Source organism: Erinaceus europaeus, chromosome 23 (assembly GCF_950295315.1).
Source record: "Erinaceus europaeus chromosome 23, mEriEur2.1, whole genome shotgun sequence".
Lineage (NCBI taxonomy): Eukaryota > Metazoa > Chordata > Mammalia > Eulipotyphla > Erinaceidae > Erinaceus > Erinaceus europaeus.
Genome location: NC_080184.1, coordinates 6,968,038 through 6,991,198, shown reverse-complemented (window position 1 = coordinate 6,991,198; position 23,161 = coordinate 6,968,038). Strand labels below are relative to the sequence as shown.

General features: G+C 41.9%; 2 protein-coding genes and 1 pseudogene across 4 annotated transcripts in view; 2 read left to right on the top strand and 1 right to left on the bottom strand.

Annotated features, from left to right (window-relative positions):
* Positions 1-23,161, top strand: part of LOC103127055 (zinc finger protein 709-like) — a 1,044,365-nt gene that overhangs the window by 363,264 nt on the left and 657,940 nt on the right. The window lies entirely within an intron of this gene.
* LOC132535667 (zinc finger protein 883-like) lies at positions 3,092-9,176 on the top strand (annotated as a pseudogene).
* Positions 16,936-23,161, bottom strand: part of LOC132535598 (zinc finger protein 709-like) — a 306,876-nt gene continuing 300,650 nt past the window's right edge. For both annotated transcript variants that reach the window (XM_060182189.1, XM_060182190.1), the window contains 3 exons: positions 22,155-22,281; positions 21,929-21,986; positions 16,936-18,422 (listed from right to left, as the gene is read on the bottom strand). In XM_060182189.1, coding sequence (XP_060038172.1) covers positions 17,531-18,422; positions 21,929-21,986; positions 22,155-22,281 — 1,077 coding nt within the window. In that variant the 3' untranslated portion in view covers positions 16,936-17,530. The remainder of the gene's footprint in view (positions 18,423-21,928; positions 21,987-22,154; positions 22,282-23,161) is intronic.

Here is a 23,161-nt window from a genome sequence, read left to right as displayed (position 1 = left end):
CATATAAAAGGTTAGCATAAAAACTAATGTCGTTAGATGTCCTTTGGAAGATAGCTAAAATAACACTACTAGCAACTTGCAAAACGGAGATGCCGACAGTCATGGCGTGATGTAGAAAGCGGTGATGCAGAAGACTCAGAAGCGGGAGAGGGAGATGATGGAGACAGTGGCGAGGCATGAGATCCAGAGAGAGAAAAGAAGATGATGGAGATGGGGGAGACTGAGAAGATGAAGCAGAGGGAGCAGGAGATGATGAAGATGGCGGAAGGTGGAAGTTCCAGAAATTGGAGAAGGTGATGGAGATGACGGAGAGTGAGAAGATGCAGAAGAGGGCGAAGGAGATGATGGAGATGGCGGAGAGTGAGAAGATGCAGAAGAGGGCGAAGGAGATGATGGAGATGGCGGAGAGTGAGAAGATGCAGAAGAAGGCGAAGGAGATGACGGAGATGGTGGAGAGTGAGATGATGCAGAAGAGGGAGAAGGAGATGATGGAGATGGCGGCGGGTGAGAAGATGCAGAAGAGTGAGAAGGAAATGATGGAGATGGCGGAGAGTGAGAAGATGCAGAATAAGAAGGAGATGATGGAGATTGTGGAGTTTGAGAGGATGCAGAAGAGAGAGATGGTGATGATGGAGATGGCGGTGGTTGAGAAGATGTAGAAGGGGGAGAAGGTGATGATAAAGATGGCGGAGTGTGAGAAGATGGAGAAGAGGGAGAAGGAGATGATGGAGATGGCGGGGAGTGAGAGGATGCAGAAGAGGGAGAAGTAGATGATGGAGATGGCGGAGAGTGAGATGATGCAGCTCTCCCTCTTCTGCATCTTCTCCATCCCTGCCATCTCCATCACCTTCTTCTTCTCCTCCCTCCACTGCATCTTCTCACTCTCCGCCATCTCCATCATCTCCTTCTGTTTCTTCTGCATCTTCTGCCATCCCACCACTCCATCATCTCCTTCTCTTCTGCTGCATCTTCAGCCTTCTTACTGTCTGCATCATCTCCTTCTCCCTAGTCTGCATCTTCTGCCCCCACACCACCGGCATCATCTACCTCTCCCTTTTCTGTGTCCCAAAATGTGAACTTCATTATCAACCACTAGGCCTCATCCTATGTCCCTGTTGGTTCCTGCACACCTGGTTGGTTCCTTTGCCTGCCTGTTCTTTCTCGAAGCTTCACCAGCTCTGTGCCTTCCAGTGTTGTCTCCTGCCTCACTGGCAGGTGACAGGAGACATTTCAATATGGTCATAGATCTATTTGGGTCTTTTTCTTTCTTTTTACTTATTATTATTGTTTTACTAGAGCGCGACTCAGCTGTGCTTTGTGGTGGTGCTGGGGATTGAACATGGGAGTTTGTAACCTCAAGCATGAGAGCCTGTTTATATAGTCATGATGCTATCTACCCTTGTCTAACTCTATTTGTTAAAATTACATATTACTGGGTAGAGACAGTGTGAAATTGGGAAGGCAAGGGGGAGATCGAAGGGAAGGCCTCGTGGTTGATATTGAGGTTCACATTTCTGCAAGTGTCCGGGCCTTGAGTATGTCCCTAGGAGCAGAGTAGAGGCCGAAAGCTGACTGTGCATGCTTCCTCTGTGACACTATAGACCCACATAAATCACACCAAGGAAGTTTCCCTCTTTCTCATCCAACCTCATTCTCTCTCTCTCTCTCTCTCTCTCTCTCTCTATCTCTCGTTATATTTTTTAAACTGTTTATTTAAAAAATTATTTATTTGAGGTCTCGGCCCATCAAGTCTGTGTGGGAATCTCAGGCCTCCACAGCTAGGGCCCCAGCTGATGGGGTGGCCCGACAGTAACTAAAGAGTCATCATTCATGTTTGCCAGTCTCTTGCCCGTATTCAGCTTTTGCAGTCCTTGCTTTTTAATGAAGTTAGCTTTGGAGTGACTGAGGGAAGTGTAGTAGGAAGGCGGTGAGGAGGGTATCTAGGTCTAAATAGAAACTTTCATTAGGCACTTTATGTTGTCTTTTTAGGTCTTTCTACTTGCTTGCTTCATTTATTGACTCACTGCAGACTATTGTGCAATTTTACTTCACGGATATGTTTTGCCCTCATTTATGGACACGTGTTCATATGCCCTATCTCATGGGACCTGTCACTGGTCATCTCCATAAGGAACACCACAATAGACACCATGGTGAGCCCACATAGGACCTTGCCCTCTATGAGGATCAACAGTTGTAGAGCATGTTCCATGCTCTGAAGGGAGTTGGACAACATACTCTATGCTACACCTGCGGAAGATAGGTCCTGATATGGGGCGTCTTGGAACGTTCCTACTGATGACCACAGGATGTGAGCTCAGACCTAAAGGGATGCAATGGTCTCACAGGCTCCTAAGGTGAATATTGGCACCAGGACAAATTGATGGGGTCTACATCAACAGTATATACACAGCTTTCCCATATTCGGGAAGTAAAAGCTTCCCTGATCCAGCTTTCTGGATACTTATCCAGCATGACATTATCTCCCTGACAATCATTGGGTCCACCTGCATATAAAAGGTTAGCATAAAAACTAATGTCGTTAGATGTCCTTTGGAAGATAGCTAAAATAACACTACTAGCAACTTGCAAAACGGAGATGCCGACAGTCATGGCGTGATGTAGAAAGCGGTGATGCAGAAGACTCAGAAGCGGGAGAGGGAGATGATGGAGACAGTGGCGAGGCATGAGATCCAGAGAGAGAAAAGAAGATGATGGAGATGGGGGAGACTGAGAAGATGAAGCAGAGGGAGCAGGAGATGATGAAGATGGCGGAAGGTGGAAGTTCCAGAAATTGGAGAAGGTGATGGAGATGACGGAGAGTGAGAAGATGCAGAAGAGGGCGAAGGAGATGATGGAGATGGTGGAGAGTGAGAAGATGCAGAAGAGGGCGAAGGAGATGATGGAGATGGCGGAGAGTGAGAAGATGCAGAAGAAGGCGAAGGAGATGACGGAGATGGCGGAGAGTGAGATGATGCAGAAGAGGGAGAAGGAGATGATGGAGATGGCGGCGGGTGAGAAGATGCAGAAGAGGGAGAAGGAAATGATGGAGATGGCGGAGAGTGAGAAGATGCAGAATAAGAAGGAGATGATGGAGATTGTGGAGTTTGAGAGGATGCAGAAGAGAGAGATGGTGATGATGGAGATGGCGGTGGTTGAGAAGATGTAGAAGGGGGAGAAGGTGATGATAAAGATGGCGGAGTGTGAGAAGATGGAGAAGAGGGAGAAGGAGATGATGGAGATGGCGGGGAGTGAGAGGATGCAGAAGAGGGAGAAGTAGATGATGGAGATGGCGGAGAGTGAGATGATGCAGCTCTCCCTCTTCTGCATCTTCTCCATCCCTGCCATCTCCATCACCTTCTTCTTCTCCTCCCTCCACTGCATCTTCTCACTCTCCGCCATCTCCATCATCTCCTTCTGTTTCTTCTGCATCTTCTGCCATCCCACCACTCCATCATCTCCTTCTCTTCTGCTGCATCTTCAGCCTTCTTACTGTCTGCATCATCTCCTTCTCCCTAGTCTGCATCTTCTGCCCCCACACCACCGGCATCATCTACCTCTCCCTTTTCTGTGTCCCAAAATGTGAACTTCATTATCAACCACTAGGCCTCATCCTATGTCCCTGTTGGTTCCTGCACACCTGGTTGGTTCCTTTGCCTGCCTGTTCTTTCTCGAAGCTTCACCAGCTCTGTGCCTTCCAGTGTTGTCTCCTGCCTCACTGGCAGGTGACAGGAGACATTTCAATATGGTCATAGATCTATTTGGGTCTTTTTCTTTCTTTTTACTTATTATTATTGTTTTACTAGAGCGCGACTCAGCTGTGCTTTGTGGTGGTGCTGGGGATTGAACATGGGAGTTTGTAACCTCAAGCATGAGAGCCTGTTTATATAGTCATGATGCTATCTACCCTTGTCTAACTCTATTTGTTAAAATTACATATTACTGGGTAGAGACAGTGTGATATGGGAAGGCAAGGGGGAGATCGAAGGGAAGGCCTCGTGGTTGATATTGAGGTTCACATTTCTGCAAGTGTCCGGGCCTTGAGTATGTCCCTAGGAGCAGAGTAGAGGCCGAATGCTGACTGTGCATGCTTCCTCTGTGACACTATAGACCCACATAAATCACACCAAGGAAGTTTCCCTCTTTCTCATCCAACCTCATTCTCTCTCTCTCTCTCGTTATATTTTTTAAACTGTTTATTTAAAAAATTATTTATTTGAGGTCTGGGCCCATCAAGTCTGTGTGGGAATCTCAGGCCTCCACAGCTAGGGCCCCAGCTGATGGGGTGGCCCGACAGTAACTAAAGAGTCATCATTCATGTTTGCCCGTCTCTTGCCCGTATTCAGCTTTTGCAGTCCTTGCTTTTTCATAAAGTTAGCTTTGGAGTGACTGAGGGAAGTGTAGTAGGAAGGCGGTGAGGAGGGTATCTAGGTCTAAATAGAAACTTTCATTAGGCACTTTATGTTGTCTTTTTAGGTCTTTCTACTTGCTTGCTTCATTTGTTGACTCACTGCAGACTATTGTGCAATTTTACTTCACGGATATGTTTTGCCCTCATTTATGGACACGTGTTCATATGCCCTATAGAAAAAAAACAAGGGCAACAAAAGGGAATAAATAAATAAATAAATAATTGAAAAAATATTTTTAAAAAGAAATGTAATTTTTATAATTTGTGCAGAGTGATGTTAATTAGTAGATTTTATTGAACATCTGCTCATTGATTTATGCTAAGATTCCCCAACATGGAGGGTATGCTCATCTGACACAGGCACCTGGCTTCACATTGGACCCTGACAGATGATGTAGCTTTGCTCACTTGACACAACTCTTTAGTGATTACCCATCAAGTTAATACTTCTCCGGATACTTAAAAGAATTTGCGCAGAATCACTGAGGCAACTATGGAAAGCATCACATTTACTTTTTAAAATTTCTTTATTGGAGGATTAATGGTTTATAGTCAACAGTAAAATACAATAATTTGATAAAACATTAATCCCCCAATAAAGAAATAAAATATACAATAGTCCGTACATGTGTAACATTTCCCAGTTTTCCATATAACAATTCCACACCACTAGGTCCTCTGCCATCATGTTTCATGACCTGAACCCTTCCCCTATCCCAGAGACTTTTACTTTTGTGCAATTCACCAGCTCCAGTCCAAGTGGAAAGTCTCACATTTTATCTGAATATAGTTCTCTTCTTTTTTTCTTTTTGTTTTATTATGAGGAAAGCAAAAGCTTTCACTTTTTTTTTTTGCCTCCAGGGTTATTGCTGGATTGCAGGATTATTCGTAATGCCTGCACTACGAATCCACTGCTCCTGGAGGCCATTTTTCCCTCTGTTGCCCTTGTTTTTTTATGGGTGTTATTGTTACTATTACTGTTGTCATTGTTGTTGAACAGGACAGAGAGAAAAGGAGAGAGGAGGGGAAGATAGAGAGGGGGAGAGAAAGATAGACACCTGCAGCGCTTGCTTCACTGCCTATGAATCGACTCCCATGCAGGTGTGGAGCAGTGGTCTCCAGCCAGGATCCTTCTGCCACTCCTTGAGCTTTGTGCCAAGTGCACTTATCCCACTGTGCTACCGCCAACTCCAAGCTTTCACTTCTGTGCTCTCAGTCCTGGGTATTTATGAGACTTTGAATCCCATAAACCTCTATGCTGTGTCTCCATTATACTCATCCAACAGAGACCTTGTTTTTCTTTTTTGTTTTTTATTAGTAATTTACAAAATGACAAAATAACAGGGGTAAAATTCCATACCATTCCCACCACCACAATTCTGTGTCTTCACTCCCTCCACCGAAAACTGCAGTGGTTCTCCCAAGGTCACAGATAAAGGTTCACTCATTATTAAAACTATCTACCTATTAACTATCTATCATCTACCATCTATCTATATAATTTATTTACATTTCTGATCTATCCTCTACTTTAAATTTTTTATTTAAGAAAGGATTAATGAACAAAAACATAAGGTAGGAGGGGTACAACTCCACACAATTCCCACCACCCAATCCCCATAGCCCACCCCCTCCCATGATAGCTTTCCCGTTCTCTAGCCCTCTGGGAGCATGGACCCAGGGTCGTTGAGGGTTGCAGAAGGTAGAAGGTCTGGCTTCTGTAATTGCTTCCCCGCTGAACATGGGCGTTGACTGGTCGGTCCATACTCCCAGTCTGCCTCTCTCTATCCTCTACTTTTTATCTGTAATTTTACCTATTGTAGCTATGGTCCTGCCTTCCTTTTTTTTTAATATTTATTTTATTTATTCCCTTTTGTTGCCCTTATTGTTTTATTGTTGTAGTTATTATTGTTGTTGTCGTTGTTGGATAGGACAGAGAGAAATGGAGAGAGGAGGGGAAGACAGAGAGGAGAAGAGAAAGATAGACACCTGCAGACCTGCTTCACCGCCTGTGAAGCGACTCCCCTGCAGGTGGGGAGCCGGGGTTCGAACCAGGATCCTTATGTCGGTCCTTGTGCTTTGCGCCACCTGCGCTTAACCCACTGCGCTACAGCCCCACTCCCCTTCTTTTTCTTTTTAAGTTACACCTACACCTATTACTACTTCTGAATGTTTTTCTTTATTCCTCTTCTCTTTATGGGCCCTGATGGAATTGGCTTTTTCCTGCATAATTGATAAAAATCATGTGAGTTTTATCTTTTTGTTGATATGGTAGGTTACATTAACTGACTTGCAAGTGTTGAATCATCCTTGTTTCCCAGGGATGAATATTACTTGATATTAATGGGTTATTCTCCTAATGTGGGTCTCTGGGGAAACAGAGCTCCAAAACACATTAGTAGGTTCGTCAGTCCAGGGAAGTCTGTCTGGTCAGCATCATGCTGGCATCTGGAACCTGGTGGCTGAAAAGAGAGTTAACACACAAAGCCAAACAAATTGTTGAATAATCATGGACCCAAAGGTTGGAATAGTGGAGATGAAGTGTTGGGGGGTACTCACTGCAAACTACTGCTTTCAGGTATATATTTGTCCTAGTTTATGGGCCAATATAATTATCTTAAATCCTTTATATTTAGTCCAAAAAGACACAATCTAATCATTTTTATTAAAAGCCCAAATCTTAGAAATGTGTTCACTATGTTTTATTTTCAAGTGCATGTATTTCAGTTCTACATATCCACATGAATGAAACCACCTGATATAATCATATAATCATTTTTTATGAAAATTGTAGCCTATTGAGTATATGTTCCATAACTTCTGTATCCATTCATCTGCCAGTGAGCATTTAATTTATATCTGTGTTCTCTTCTTTTAATGCTGGAACTATGAATGGGGGGGTGTGAATGTTCCTTACAATTATTGTCTACACACCTTTGGTTAAATGTCATTTCTAATTTTGTTTTATGATTTTTAATATTTTCCAACTAAGATTGCCTTTTAAATCTTTACTTATCTCAGCACCATTGTCTTGAATAACAGTTAGCTTTCCTTACTTCCCATTCATATTTGAAATTTGTCTCTTGGGAGTCAGGCTGTTGTGCAGCAGTTATGTGCTGGTGGCACAAAGTGTAAGGACCCCCATATGGATCCCATTTTGAGCCCTGGCTCCCCACCTGTAGAGAAGTCACTTCACAAGCAGTGAAGCAAGTCTTCAGGTATCTATCTTTCTTTCTCCCTCCCTGTCTCCCCCCTCCTTTCTGCAAATCTCTGTCCTATCCAACAACAATGACAACAATAATAACTACAACAATAAAACAACAAGGACAACAAAAGGGAATAAAAAAAGTTGTCTCTCATTTGTATGGATTCTACCACTAGCCCTGGTTTATTAGGTGTTAGATTTTTGAGAGAGTATAATTTTATTATTTTTATAAGTATATTCACTGTAATCTTGTAAATCTTATTTGTTAGCTTTTAGAAATCTCTTGTGATAAGGTCTTTCTGCCAATACTGGGGAGAGAAAAGTAACTCTCAGAAGTGGTAATGAGCACACATGGAAGCAGACATCTTCACAACACAGAATTAATAACGGAATGTACATGTAAGAACCAATGTACAGTGCAAAGTGTGTGCCATGTTGAAATCAAGGAATCTGGCACAATCTTGCAGAGAAAAGTCCCTACCAACAAAATAGATCAGTTGCTTGAATCAACCAGGATAAAACCCCAGAGTAACTCACTTATGGTTCTTTAATTCAAGATACACATGATATTTTCAAACATGTTCAATTTCAGAATAATAAATGTGGAACATCAAGAACATTCTCAAGGTCATACTATATGTAGTTACTCAAAAACTTTTCACAATGCAGTTAGATTAAATGTAAATTCAGTTATTCCTCAGTAGCAGAACGTACAAAATAATATAAGTAAATATAATAAAATTGCAAATATTTCAAAATGTATTAAAAATCAGAACATTAATACTAAATAGAAATTTCACAATTTTAAACAATGCAGCAAAATATATCCATGCTCCTCTATGCTTATTGCACAACAGAAAACTCAAAAGAAGTCAGAAAATTTACAATTATAAGCAATGTAAAAAAAATCATTTAAAAGGTACTCAGATCTTATAAAACATCATAGAATACATACTGGGGAGAAAGCTTACACATGTGAAAAATGTGGAAAAGCTTTTAATCAGTCATCAAAACTCATTCAACATCAGAGAATTCATACTGGGGAGAAACCTTACACATGTGAAGAATGTGGAAAAGCCATTACTCAGTCCTCAAGCCTCATAAAACATCATAGAATTCATACTGGGGAGAAACCTTACATATGTGGAGAATGTGGAAAAGCCTTTACTCAAGCCTCAGGAAACATCATAGAATTCATACTGGGGAGAAACCTTACATATGTGAAGAATGTGGAAAAGCCTTTACTCATGCCTCAAGCCTCATGAAACATCATAGAATTCATACTGGGGAGAAACCATACACATGTAAAGAATGTGGAAAAGCCTTTACACATGCTTCAAGCCTCATGATACATCATAAAATTCATATAGGGGAGAAACCTTACACATGAAGAATGTGGAAAAGCCTTTACTCAGTCCTCAAACTTCATGAAATATAATAGAATTCATAATGGGGAGAAACCTTACACGTGAAGAATGTGGAAAAACCTTTACTCAGTCCTCAAGCCTCATTCAACATCAGAAAACTCATACTGGGGAGAAACCTTACACATGTGAATAATGTGGAAAAGCTTTTTCTCATTCCTTAAACATCATTTGACATCAAAGAATTCATAATGGGGAGAAACCTTACACATATGAAGACTGTGCAAAAGCCTTTTCTCAGTCCTCAAACCTCATTCAACATCAGAGAATTCGTAGTGGAGAGAAAACTTACACATGTGAAGAGAAACCTCACACATGGAAGGATGTGGAACAGCCTTTACTTATGCATCAAGCCTCTGGAAACATCATATAATTCATAACTGGAGTAATCTTACACATGTGAAGAATGGGGGGAAGATTTTATTCAGCACTCAAATATTATGAAACATCATAGAATTCACACTCAGGAGAAATCCTACGCATGTGAAGAATGTAGAAAAGCCTTCAGCTATTCCTTACACCTTACACAAGATGAGAAAATCCATACTTGGTAGACACTTTTACACATGCATATTTGAAATTTAAAAAAAAAACTAAAAATCAGAATGTTTATAATAGGGAATATTCATATATTCATCTCATCTTATCAAATATCATAGAGTTTATCCTAGTGGTCTGGGAGGTGCTGCAGGGGATAAAGCATTGAAATCTGAAACATGAGGTCCTGAGTTCAATCCACAGCAGCACTCTTATAAGTTGATCAGATGATTATGAATAACTAGGAATGCTTGTTCATGGCCTCTTCTGTATTTTTAACATAGATCTTAGAATGACATACAATGCTATATTTAAACATTTTATGACTATTATATTGAAGTTAATAAAGTGCAGTGTTCTTATTGTAGTAATACTGATGAGTCATTAAATGCTATGCTGCCATTCACAATTCTTCTTCTTCTTCTTCTTCTTCTTCTTCTTCTTCTTCTTCTTCTAGCGTTTGCCCTTCTTCCGTAGCCAGTCAATAGCGGCATCATCTAAGTTCATTTCCCACGTCTACGCTCGATGGACCTGCCAATATACGCGGATATATTCGCCCACCCTGTCCAATGCTTGACGTCTCATCACCCAATCTGGTCCCCTACGCCTACACTGAACTTCTCTGTTCCAGACTCTTGGAAACAGAGTTGGCAGTCAGCTGAGGTCAAGAACAAACACCTCATCACAGACCCCTGCAACCCGGCTTTGACCTAGCACTTTATGATGGGGCCCTCCTCAATCGCTATCGAACAGGCCATGGCCGGTGTGCCACTATGTTCCATCGCTGGGGAGCCAGAGACGACCCGAACTGCCCCTGCGGCTCCAGACAGACTATGACCCACATAGTCAACGACTGCCACCTCTCCAGATTCAAAGGAGGTCTCGAAGCTTTACATCAGGCTCAACCTGATGCTGTTGACTGGCTACGGAAGAAGGGCAAACACTAGAAGAAGAGGAGGCTTGGGTTTGAAAATGTCATGCCTCACACCCACTCTGACCATCCCTGTTCAAAGCAGCTACCATACCCACCTTCTGCCTTGCCCATTGAGTGCTGAGGTCTCCTGACCTAGCTTGCTGCAATTTTAACCCAGGCTACACTTAGTTGACTCATGTGTTCATTAAACTTCTCATGGGTTTGTCTGCTGTTTTTTTTTTCTTATATGAGTTCTTTTAAAAACATATTTATTTATTCCCTTTTGCTGCCCTTGTTGTTTTATGGTTGTAGTTTTATTGATGTTGTTGTTGTTGGATAGGACAAAGAGAAATGGAGAGAGGCAGGGAAGACAGAGGGGGGAGACAAAGACAGACACCTGCAGAACTGCTTCACTGCTTGTGAAGCGACTCCCCTGCAGGTGGGGAGCCGGGGGCTCGAACCAGGATCCTTATGCCTGTTCTTGCTTTGCGCCACCTGTGCTAAACCCGCTGTGCTACTGCCTGACTCCCCCTTATAAGAGATCTTAGCTCTTGGGGTTCCAAGAACCTTCCCAGAGATATAGTCCCCAGCATCTGGCTAGACAAGAGCTTCAGTTTTTGAAGTGATGAATGAACCAGTGAAAGATGATACTTGCACAAAGCTTAGCATGGTGCCCACCACATACCAAGGACTTAATCATTGCTAGAGGCAACTGTGCTTAGCACTCAAAACACTCACATCTGAGTCTGGCTGCATAGAATTGTTGAGGAAGAAAAGGCACCACCCATAAAAAGGAGTGGTTACAGGTGGGGCTTTGGGGTTTTAAAGACTTAACCTTTGGGGGGCTCATTCTTTCTGGGACTACTATGAGAGCAAAATTTAAGTCAACCTCATACTTTCTCTCTCTCTCTCGCTTCCCCCTCTCCCATGCCCAAACATGTTTTGTTTTCAATAGTTTAACTTACCTGAATAATCATGCTTTCTTCTCAATTCATTGTAGAGATTACTCATGATGGACCCTTAAGATGGGGGGGGCATAGATGCCCTCACCTCCTTCCCCCATACCAAAGTGACCATTGGGTCATTTACTCTGTAAGCCTTAGAGAGAACACAGGGGCCAAAATTGGGGATCCCTGCCCCCAAGCATGATTATATTCCTGGGAACAGAATTGGGAGGAACACCTGCTGGGAGCAGTGAGGCTGGGGCACAGTGAAGTAGCTCTAAGGCTGTTAATTTACTGTTATTATCCTTATATAGAAACTGAGTCACAGAAAGAAAGAGACTTCAGTATGGAAGCGTCCTTCAAATGGTGGGGGCTGTACTGGAACTTGGGAGCAGAGCATTATCAAATTGAGCTATTTCACTGGTTCACCGAGCCTATTCTTATGCTTTATTTTTTAAATTTATTTTTTATTTAAGAAAGGATTAACAAAACCATAGAGTAGGAGGGGTACAATTCCACACAATTCCCATCACCCAGTCTCCATATCCCACCCCCTCCCCTGATAGCTTTCCCATTCTCTAGCCCTCTGGGAGCATGGACCCAGGGTGGTTGTGGGTTGCAGAGGGTGGAAGGTCTGGCTTCTGTAATTGCTTCCCTGCTGAACATGGGCGTTGACTGGTCGGTCTATACTCCCAGTCTGCCTCTCTCTTTCCCTAGTAGGGTGGGTCTCTGGGGAAGCAGAGCTCCAGGACACATTGGTGGGGTCTTCAGTCCAGGGAAGCCTGGCCAGCATCCTGATGGCATCTGGAACCTGGTGGCTGAAAGAGAGTTAACATACAAAGCCAAACAAATTGTTGAGCAATCATGGAGACTTCACGTGTGGAATGACAACCCTTCAGCTTCATTACTCCGGTGAGACCTTTCCTTTCATAGTATTTACTTATTTTTATGAAGCGACCCACCAGCAGGTGAGGAGCCCGGAGGTTGAACCGAGATCCTTGCGTGGGTCCTTGCACTACGAGGGCTTAGCTTAAGCCGGTGCGCCACCACCTGGCTTATTTACTTATTTTTAACCACAATGTTATGGGGATGTGTGGGACCGAACTCAGAACCTCAGAACCTCAGTCATGATAATCTTTGTTGCGGGCCGGGCGGTAGTGCAGTGGGTTAAGCGCACATGGCTCAAAGCACAGAGACTGATTCAAGGATCCTGGTTCAAGCCCCTGGCTCCCCACCTGCAGGGAGTCATCTCACAAGCTGTGAAGCACGTCTGCAGGTGTCTGTCTTTCTCTTCCCCTCCTCTCTCAATTTGTCTCCATCCTATCCAACAACAGCAACAGCAGCAACAATAACAGTGGAAAAAAGATGGCCTCTAGGAGCAGTGGATTTGTAGTGCGGGCACCCTAGAGGCAAAAAGAAGAAAGAAAGAAAGAAAGAAAGAAAGAAAGAAAGAAAGAAAGAAAGAAAGAAAGAAAGAAAGAGAAAGAAAGAAAGAAAGGGAAAATCTTTGTCATAATCATTATGCTATCTGTCTCAGAGCTCAGAGCACAGAGGTGCTAAGAGGGAGCAGGCCAAGGACAGTGGCCCCTGCCTCTTACTATTCAGTCAACCACAGCTGATTAATGGGCCACCTTCCAGCTCCGAGGGCCAAGCTGCATTCCTGGCTGCAGGAGGCTTCACCTTCCTGGCGGAAGTGGAGCCTGCTCAACCTTCCTGCAAGGGCTGTAGGGTGGGAGCAAATCTATTGGTGTTAATGTCAAGATCAAGAGGAAATGAAGGAAGTCCAGGGGCATCAACACCAGGGTGCACCACAGGTCCAAGGGCCAGATCCTGATGCCCAACATGGACTGTGGCAACAGCAGAAAAACTAAGCGCCTACTGTGCATGTGCAACAAGCCCTACTGCACTGAGGTCACTCCCAATGTCTCCTCAAGAACGGCAAAGCCATTGTGAAGCAGACAGCCCCACTGGCCAACAGAGTCACCTACCCCGACCCCAGGCTGCTCAACTAAGAGAATGAGTAGCTGTTGATGTGCACCCTGTAACTTGAGTTGATAAAACCACAAAAAAAAGCAAAATAAATCATCTGAATGGTCTTTGGCAGAAAAAGGCTTCCCCACCCGAGTTAAAAAGAAAGAGGCAAAAAAAAAAAAAAAAAAAAGAGGCACAGTAACACAGAGCTTCTCTGACTGGCACAGGAAACGGGTGAGTTTGTATAAACAATCTCATATGCTTGGCAGTTATGTGCTATGTTGGTCTCATAGGGCCACCATAACATATAACACTAGTTCAGGGCTGGGGAGATAGCGTAATGGTTATGCAAAAGACTTTCAAGCCTCCAAAGTCCCAGGTCCAGTCCCCAGCACCACCATAAGCCAGAGCGGAGCAGTGCTCTGGTAGCTCTCTCTGTGTATCTTTTTCTCTGTATCCCTTTTTCACTAAAAAAAAAAAAAAACACTATTTGTCTTAAACACATGGACACACATACACACACACACGTTTTCTCACAGTTTAAAGAATTTGGTTTATGGTAGTGCAGGAGATTGAACCTGAGATATGAAAACCTTAGGCATGAGAATCTGCCTTCAGAACCTTTACACTAGCTCTCCCACCCTGTTATTTTGGGAAAAAAATTATATATATATATATATTTGTTGCCTTGTTTGTTTCTGAAGAGTATTAAAGCCTGTTCATGTTGTGGACTATTTCTTTTTTACAATATTTTTATTTATTATTACATAGGACAGAGAGATATTGAGGGGGGAGGGGGAAATAGAGAGGGAAAGGGACAGAGACCTGCAGGGCTGCTTCACTACTTCTGAAGCTTTCCACCTGCAGGTGGGTACTAGGGGCTCAAACATGAGTCCTTGCATATTGTAATGTGTGTCATTAACCAGATGTGCCACTGCCTGGCTGTAGATTATCCCTTTTTAAAATTATTTGTTTATTATGATATAGTGCTAGAGAGAAATTGGGGCAGGGGTAGATAGCATAATGGTTATGCAAAGGGACTCTCATGATTGAGGCTCCAAAGTCTCAGGTCCAATCCAACCATACCACCAAGAAAAAAAAGAGAGAAAAACTGAGAGTGAAGGGGGAGATAAATATAGAGACCCATAGGACTACATCACTGCTTTCTTAAAGAAAATTTATTTATTTAGCCTCCGGGGTTATTGCTTGGGCTTGGCGCCCGCACTACAAATCCACTGCTTCTGGAAGCTATTTTCCCCCTTATGTTTCCCTTCTGTTTATCGTTGTTGTTGTAGTTATTATTGTTCTTATTGTTGTCACTGTCGTTGGATAGGACAGAGAGAAATGGAGATGAGGAAGGGAAGACAGAGAGGACAGAAAGATAGACACCTGAAGACCTGCTTCACTGTCCCTGAAGCAACTTCCTTGCAGGTGGGGTAGCTGGGGGCTTGAACCAGATACTTGAGCTGGTCCTTGTGCTTTGCGGCATGTGCGCTTAACCTGCTGCATTACCACCCGCCCCACTACATCACTGCTTTTTAAGCTTTTATCCAGCAGTTGTGGACTAGATGCTTAAACCTGGGTCTTTGCACATCATAGCATGCATGCTCAACCGGCTACTCCACTACCTAGCACCTGTCTGCAAATTAGTTCTTCCAGATTTTGCTTTATTTATTCTGAGCATAATTACTGAGTCTATAGGGCTTGCTATTGTTGCAGCACTTTGGTAGATTACTTCAAATATCCATCTGTGCCTCCTCTTTATCTCTATTAATTTCTCACTGAACATCCCAACCTGCAGTGAGAAAGATGTGAAAATAATGTAGTATTCCCAAACAGACATGACAGATCTAGACCTCAAATAGATCCCTCTCTCCATTGTTACTGTCATCTCCATCAGAAACAACATGATAGACCCCTTTGTGGGACCCCATAGGACCTTGCCCTCAATGTGAATCAACAACGGTAGAAAATGTTCCATAGTCGGAAGGGAGGCCGGACAACATACTCTGTGTTACACCTGAGGAAAATGGGTCCTGAAATTGGGGCAGTTTGGAATAGTCCTACTCATGACCTCAAAATGTGAGCTCAAGATATACTGGGATGAAGAGGTCACATAGGCTCCTAAGCTGAACAGGGGCCCCAGATCAGAACAAATCCATGGGGTTTACAGTCAACAATGTTTATACACCTTTCCCATCTCTCTTTCATCAAATTAAACAAAGGAAAAATATGGGAAAAAGAAAAAATATTTCCTATAGCAATGGTTTTATCATACAGGCAGTAAATTCTGTAATACCTGATGACTATTTTTTGAATTTTAATTAAACATAGATATAAATTTATATTTTACTAGTTTTATTATAAATGTATGTTTAGATTTCCTTTCATATTTTTTCTAATTCATTCCTAATATATTTTAGCATCCAAAATTTACTGCATATCTGTGTTGAATTTTGAGAGACCAATGAACAGAACATCATCTAGAATGTCCCATGGGATTTAATTTAGTATTTTTAATACAGATATATCAGTTACCTATTTAATTTTAACACATTCAGTTTAATTTTCTTATTTGTATTTATCTAGCTACCCCAAAAATATTAGGTTGGGTTATCAATACTATGGAACAGAGGATTTTTTTTTTCTCTCAAATCAGTGCAACGTTCTCAGCTCTGATTTATGATGGTGTAGGGGATTGAATCTGGGACATTGGAATCTCAGTAGAGATTATCTTAACATATCCCTTATGCTGTCTACCCATGGTCCTCCTCTTTTAATGAAGAAAACATTTAAGAAATATGCTGAGCATCATGATTGGCTTTGTTGTCTATATTTATTTCTCATTTGTGTTTCAATAATGACTGACATAATCATCAGATTGCAGCGATATAGTTTCCCATGAGGCACACTGCCACAGTTCTGTTCCTCCTCCACCCCCAAATCCATGCTTTCCCCCCCGGATAACCACCACAGTGTTATAAACATATGTTGCCGTATGTTTTAAACTTTAATGAAGATATATAAGTGTAGCATTTTTAAACTTCAAATAGTACTCTCCATGAGCTTTCAGAATTCACAATGATAGATGACCATCACTGTCTGCAGTTTGTCATCTCCCAACTAGAAGTCCTGTACTAATGGCACTCTCTCTTCATGACTGTACCCCAGAGTCTGCTGAATATCTCTCTGTTCCTATGTCTGCTGTGATGCTACTTTTTTTTTTTTTTTGTGGAACAGAAAAAAATTGAGAGGGGAGGGACATGGAGGAAAGAGACTGCAGCTCCACTTCATCACTCATAGAGCTTCTCTCCTGCAGGTGGGCAGCTGGGGCTTAAACTCAAGTGTTTTCACATGACAGCATGTGCTCTTAAGTGAGTGCAGCAACTGCTCAGCCCCCAAACATTGCTACTTATAAAAATAAATAAGGACCGGTTCAAGGATCCCGGTTTGAACCCCCAGCTCCCCACATGCAGGGGAGTTGCTTCACAGGCGGTGTAGCAGGTCTGCAGGTGTCTTTCTCTCCCCCCTAAGTATTCACCTCCTCTGTCCATTTCCTCTGTCCTATCCAACAATAACAATAATAATAACTACAACAATTAAAAAACAAGGGCAACACAATACTTTTATTTAAAAAAAAACTATCTTTACTTTGGAATATGAATGAATTTTTGCAAAAGTTTCCAAATATCTGTATGAAGCTGAATGTATAGTAGTATTCCTTATGAAACCTCCTCACCTAAGAAGAGCAGGTCCCCATAGTTTTGTAACATCCTATGGGTGTAAGCTCTTTCTTGCCTGGTCCAGATACTATCACTCTTCCTGAGACAATTCTTTTTTTTCATATTTATTTATTTTCCCTTTTGTTGCCCTTGTAGTTTATTATTGTAGTTATTATCGTTGTTGTTGATGTCATTATTGTTGGATAGGACAAAGAGAAATGGAGAGAGGAGGGGAAGACTGAGAGAAGGAGAAAAAGATAAGACACCTGCAGATCTGCTTCACAGCTTTTGAAGCGACTCCTCTGCATGTGGGGAGCTGAGGTCTGGAACCAGGATACTTAAGCTGGTCCTAGCGCTTTGTGCCACGTGTACTTAACCCACCTGATTCCCTCCTGAGACAATTCTAAGGCCACATCCTTTTACATTCATAGGGCTTCTCTCCACTGTGCGTTCTTTCATGTATCCGAAGAGAACTGGAAACACTGAATGTTTTCCTACATTGTTGACATTCATAGGGTTTCTCTCCACTGTGAGTTCTTTCATGTGTCCGTAGATGACTGGATCGACTGAATGTTTTACTACACTGTTTACATTCATAGGGCTTCTCTCCCGTGTGCATTCTTTCATGTTTCCGAAGAGCACTGCTATCACTAAATGTTTTCCTACAGTGTTTACATTCATAGGGTTTCTCTCCACTGTGAGTTCTTTCATGTGTCCGAAGATGACCGGATTGATTGAATGTTTTCCTACAGTGTTTACATTCATAGGGCTTCTCTCCACTGTGAGTTCTTTCATGTGTCCGAAGATTACCGGAGTGACTGAATGTTTTCCTACACTGTTTACATTCATAGGGTTTCTCTCCACTGTGAGTTCTTTCATGTCTCCGAAGATAACTGCATCGACTGAATGTTTTAGAACATTGTTTACACTCATAGGGTTTCTCTCCACTGTGTATTCTTTGATGTTTCCGAAGAGTACCGCTTTCACTGAATGTTTTCCTACACTGTTTACATTCATAGGGCTTCTCTCCACTGTGCGTTCTTTCATGTGCCTGAAGTTTACTGGAACAACTGAATGTTTTCCTACACTGTTTACATTCATGTCGCCGAAGATCACCAGTTTGACTGAATGTTTTCCTACAATGTTTACGTTGATAAGGTTTCTTTCCAATGGGAATTCTTCTCTGTTTTTTAAGCTGACTGGAATAAGTCAATTCTTTGTTGTATACTTCACATTCTTGAGGTTTCCCACCATTTTGACTTTGTTCTTTGGCCTCAGAGATTTCCACTATATTACTGAAAAGCAGTGAGAATTTACTTAATGATATTGTAATGAAAAAATGAAACTTTATTAAGAAAATGCAGGACATTATTATACATAAATGATGAAAATTCATAGACATTATCAATACATTTGACTAAAAATGTTTGTACTGACAAAATAATAATAATAAATTAAAATTATATAAAGGCTCTCAGTTAAAAAGAAAAACTCAATTAAAAGCTGTTAAATACTAAATAGTATAATACATAAGTGAGTTAAACCACAACCAATGATATATAGACAGCAATATTGTATTTATTTATTTATTTATTTATTCCCTTTAGTTCTCCTTGTTGGTTTTATTGTTGGAGATATTTGTTGTTGTTGTTGCATATGACAGAGATAAATGGAGAGAGAAGGGGAAGACAGAGAGGAGGGGGAGAGAAAGACAGACACTTGCAGACCTGCTTCAACACCTGTGAAGCGACTCCCCTGCAGGTGGGGAGCTGGGGGCTCAAACCAGGATACTCAGACCAGTCCTTTCACTTTGCGCCATGTGAGCTCAACCGGTTGCACTACCACAAGACGTCCCCCTGCCTTATTTCTAAAAACTTCCATTTCTTTCTTATCTGTGTCAGAGAATTTGTCATCAGAAGAAAGAAATGATAATCCAGAACACCATTTTCTTACATGTATGCCAGTGATTGAAATGAGAACCTCAGGCTTATACATTACATCCATCATTATTTGAGTCAATTACCAACTATTGCAGAAGCTATTCATGTCATCATTGTTTTATGAAATACTTTAAAAATTATCTATTTAGGGAGTCGGGCTGTAGTGCAGCGGGTTAAGCGCAGGTGGCGCAAAGCAAAAGGACCGGCATAAGGATCCCGGTTCGAACCCCGGCTCCCCACCTGCTGGGGAGTCGCTTCACAGGCGGTGAAGCAGGTCTGCAGGTGTCTATCTTTCTCTCCTCCTCTCTGTCTTCCCCATCTCTCTCCATTTCTCTCTGTCCTATCCAGCAACGACAATAACAATAACAACTACAACAATAAAACAACAAGGGCAACAAAAGGGAATAAAAAAATTAAAAAAATTTTTTTTAAATTATCTATATCAGTCATAAATTCTCTTTTAAAAAGATTGTATTATAGGGAGTTGGGCAGTAGTGCAATGGTTTAAGCATACATGGTGCAACATGCAAAGACCAGTGTAAAGATCCGGGTTTGAGCCCCTGGCTCCCCACCTGCAGGGGAGTCGTTTCACAGATGGTGAAGCAGGTCTGCAGGTGTCTATCTTTCTGTCCCCCTCTCTGTCTTTCCCATCTCTCTCCATTTATCTCTGTCCTATGCAACAACAAAAGACATCAATAACAACAACAAGGGCAACAAAAGGGAATAATTAAATAAATATAAAAATGTTATTTAAAAAAAGATTGTATTATAGCAGTAGCCAAGCAATAGCTCAAATACTAAAGAGCACAAACTTAGGAACACATAAGGGTCCACCCATTTAGGGAAATCATGAAGATGAAAAAAAAAAAAATCACATGACTCCAAGGACTCCATAACACCCAACGGAAAAGAGGTGTGTACTCCTATGTTCATAGCAGCACAATTCATTTTTTTTTTTATTTTCCCTTGTTGCTTTTCATTATTGTTGTAGTTATTATTGTTGTTAGTGATGTCCTTGTTGTTAGATAGGACAGAGAGAAATAGAGAGAGGTCGGGAAGACGGAGGGGGAGAGAAAGACACCAGCAGACCTGCTTCACTGCCTGTGAAGCGACTCCCCTGAAGGTGGTGAGCCGGGGGCTCGAACCAGGATCTTTAAGCCAGCCCTTGCGCTTTGCGCCACCTGCGCTTAACCCACTGCGCCATCGCACGACTCCCAGCAGCACAATTTATAATAGCTAAAACCTGGAAGCAACCCAGGTGCCTAACAACAGATGAGTGGCTGAGAAAGATGTGGTATATATACACAATGGAATACTATGCAGCTATCAAGAACAACGAAGCCACCTCCTCTGACCCATCTTGGACAGAGCTAGAAGGAATTATGTTAAGTGAGCTAAGTCAGAAAGATAAAGATGAGTATGGGATGATCCCACTCATCAACAGAACTTGAGTAAGAAGATCTGAAAGGGAAACTAAAAGCAGGACCTGACCAAATTGTAAGTAGCGCACCAAAGTAAAAACCCTGTGGTGAGGGGTAGATATGCAGCTTCCTGGGCCAGTGGGGGGTAGGAGTGGGTGGGAGAGATGGGTCACAGTGTTTTGGTGGTGGGAATGGTGTTTATGTACACTCCTAGTAAAATGTAGTCATATAAATCACTAGTTAATTAATATGAAAGGGGGAAAATTAATTGTATGTCTCGAAGTTTTTTAAAACACAGACTGAGTCTTTTTAATATATAGGCTGTGTATTTGTTATGCGGACTCTCTCAAAAGCCTAAACCAAGTATATCAGAGGCAACTGGTGGCACAGCTATATACAAGATACTGGGTACTGTACAGCAAACCCTAACAAAAAACTTTTCAAAGTTAACCCAATTACCAAATAATGTGATGATAACATTAACTATCGACTGTCTTATTGAACCCTAAGACAGCAGGAACCTCACATCTCCACTATAGAGCCCCTACTTCCCCCAGTCCTGGAACCCTTGGATAGGACCCACTTTCCTGTATGCCTCTCCCAATCCATATCAAATAATATTCAATCTGCCGATCACAATCTAATCAACACAACGATTGCCACCTCAATATGCTTCACTTCAGACTGTGTCCAGAGACTTCACGTGTGGAATGACAACCCTTCAGCTTGATTACTTGGGTGAAACCTTTCCTTTCATACTATACTCTAATTCCATCTCAGGAGGTTCACTTTCTAACAGAGTCACAAAACCTAGCTATACACCAGTTTCTGTGAGAGAGAGCATATGTTCACACGTATCCATAAACTACTGCAAAATGTATACCTGAAAGCAGAAGTACACTAGAGTTTGCAGTGAGTATCCCCCTAACACTTCCTCTCCACTATTCCAAGCTTTGGGTCCATGATTGTTCAACAATTTGTTTGGCTTTGTATGTTAACTCTCTTTCCAGCCACCAGGTTCCAGATGCCATCAGGATGCCGGCCAGGCTTCCCTGGACTGAAGACCCCACCAATGTGTCCTGGAGCTCTGCTTCCCCAGAGACCCACCCTACTAGGGAAAGAGAGAGGCAGACTAAGAGTATGGACCGACCAGTCAACGCCCATGTTCAGCGGGGAAGCAATTACAGAAGCCAGACCTTCCACCTTCTACAACCCACAATGACCCTGGGTCCATGCTCCCAGAGGGATGGAGAGTGGGAAAGCTATCAGGGGAGGGGGTGGGGTATGGAGATAGGGTGGTGGGAATTGTGAGGAGTTGTACCCCTCCTACCCTATGGTTTTGTTAATTTATCCTTTCTTAAAGAAACAAATAAATAAATCACAGAGAAGTTCATAGTAGCTTTCTGGGTAGGACAGTATAATTATGAATGAGATACAAACCTTTTACTTCCTTGGTAGTTGTACTGCTCTTTGATGGAATGATCCTCTTGTAACTGTCCTAAGAATACAAAAGATATTAGAGAGGATAAAAATATATTGAATTTTGTATCCCTCATGAGTCACAATCACAATCATGCCCCTTTCACTTTACAATGTCTCGGCGTACATTGTTGAGCAATGGAAAAAATGTCTTTTTTATTGAGAAATGAATGAATATCATAATTACCTATTGACAGAATGTTTCTAAAGTTTTCACACATCACATTTCTGTAGAGTTTCCTCTCTGAAGAATTTAATAGTGCCCACTCCTCTTGAGTGAATATCACTGTTACATCTTCATAGGTCACCGAGCACTAAAACATACAGTGTATTTATTTATATTAGAAAACACTTCATACTGACAGCAGATTAGACATCCAGGATCTACTTTATGAAGTCAGTGATTGTCTCATCACCAAACATAACAAATACCTCACTCTCAAGATCTAGCATGTGACACACTAATTGGTACAGTGATAAAAGCTTTGTGCTGTCACCAGGTCCTGAACACAGCCCCTGGAATCTTATATGACAGTGATGTTACTATGAAGTGCACTTGGAAGGGTGGAGAAACAGGTCTAAGCATCACTGAGTCAGGTTTGGGAGAGCATTCAGTGTACAACTTAATTTCTTTACCTTTTTATGTTTTCATCACTGAGCCTTTTAGAGCTCCATGTTACAATATTAAGAAGAAAAAAAGAAAGAAGAGAGAGAGACAGCACAGCACTGAAGCTCCCGTGTGGCAGAGGCCTGATTCAACTGAGGACCATGCACATGGCAAAGAAGCAGTAAGAAAATGTAACTTAAAAAAAAAAAAGAAGGAAAAACTTTTTTAAATGACTTAAATTGGAGGTCAGTTTGTGGCTTAAAAGAAATGGAAGGCACCCATGTTCAGCGGGGAAGCAATTACAGAAGCCACAATTTCCACCTTCTGCACCCCAAAATGATTCTGGGTCCACCCACCCAGAGCGATAAAACACAGGGAAACTATCAAGGGAGGGGACTAAAAATGGAGTTGTGGGTGTGGGAATTGTGTGGAAATGTACCCCTCTTATCCTATAGGTTGGCCAATATTTCCATTTTATGAAAAATTAAAAACAGAAAAACAAACAAAAAAAGGAAGACACATGACTGACACTACAGGACAACTTCCAAGAAAGTGCGCATACTTACTGTCTCCAATTAGATCCAAAA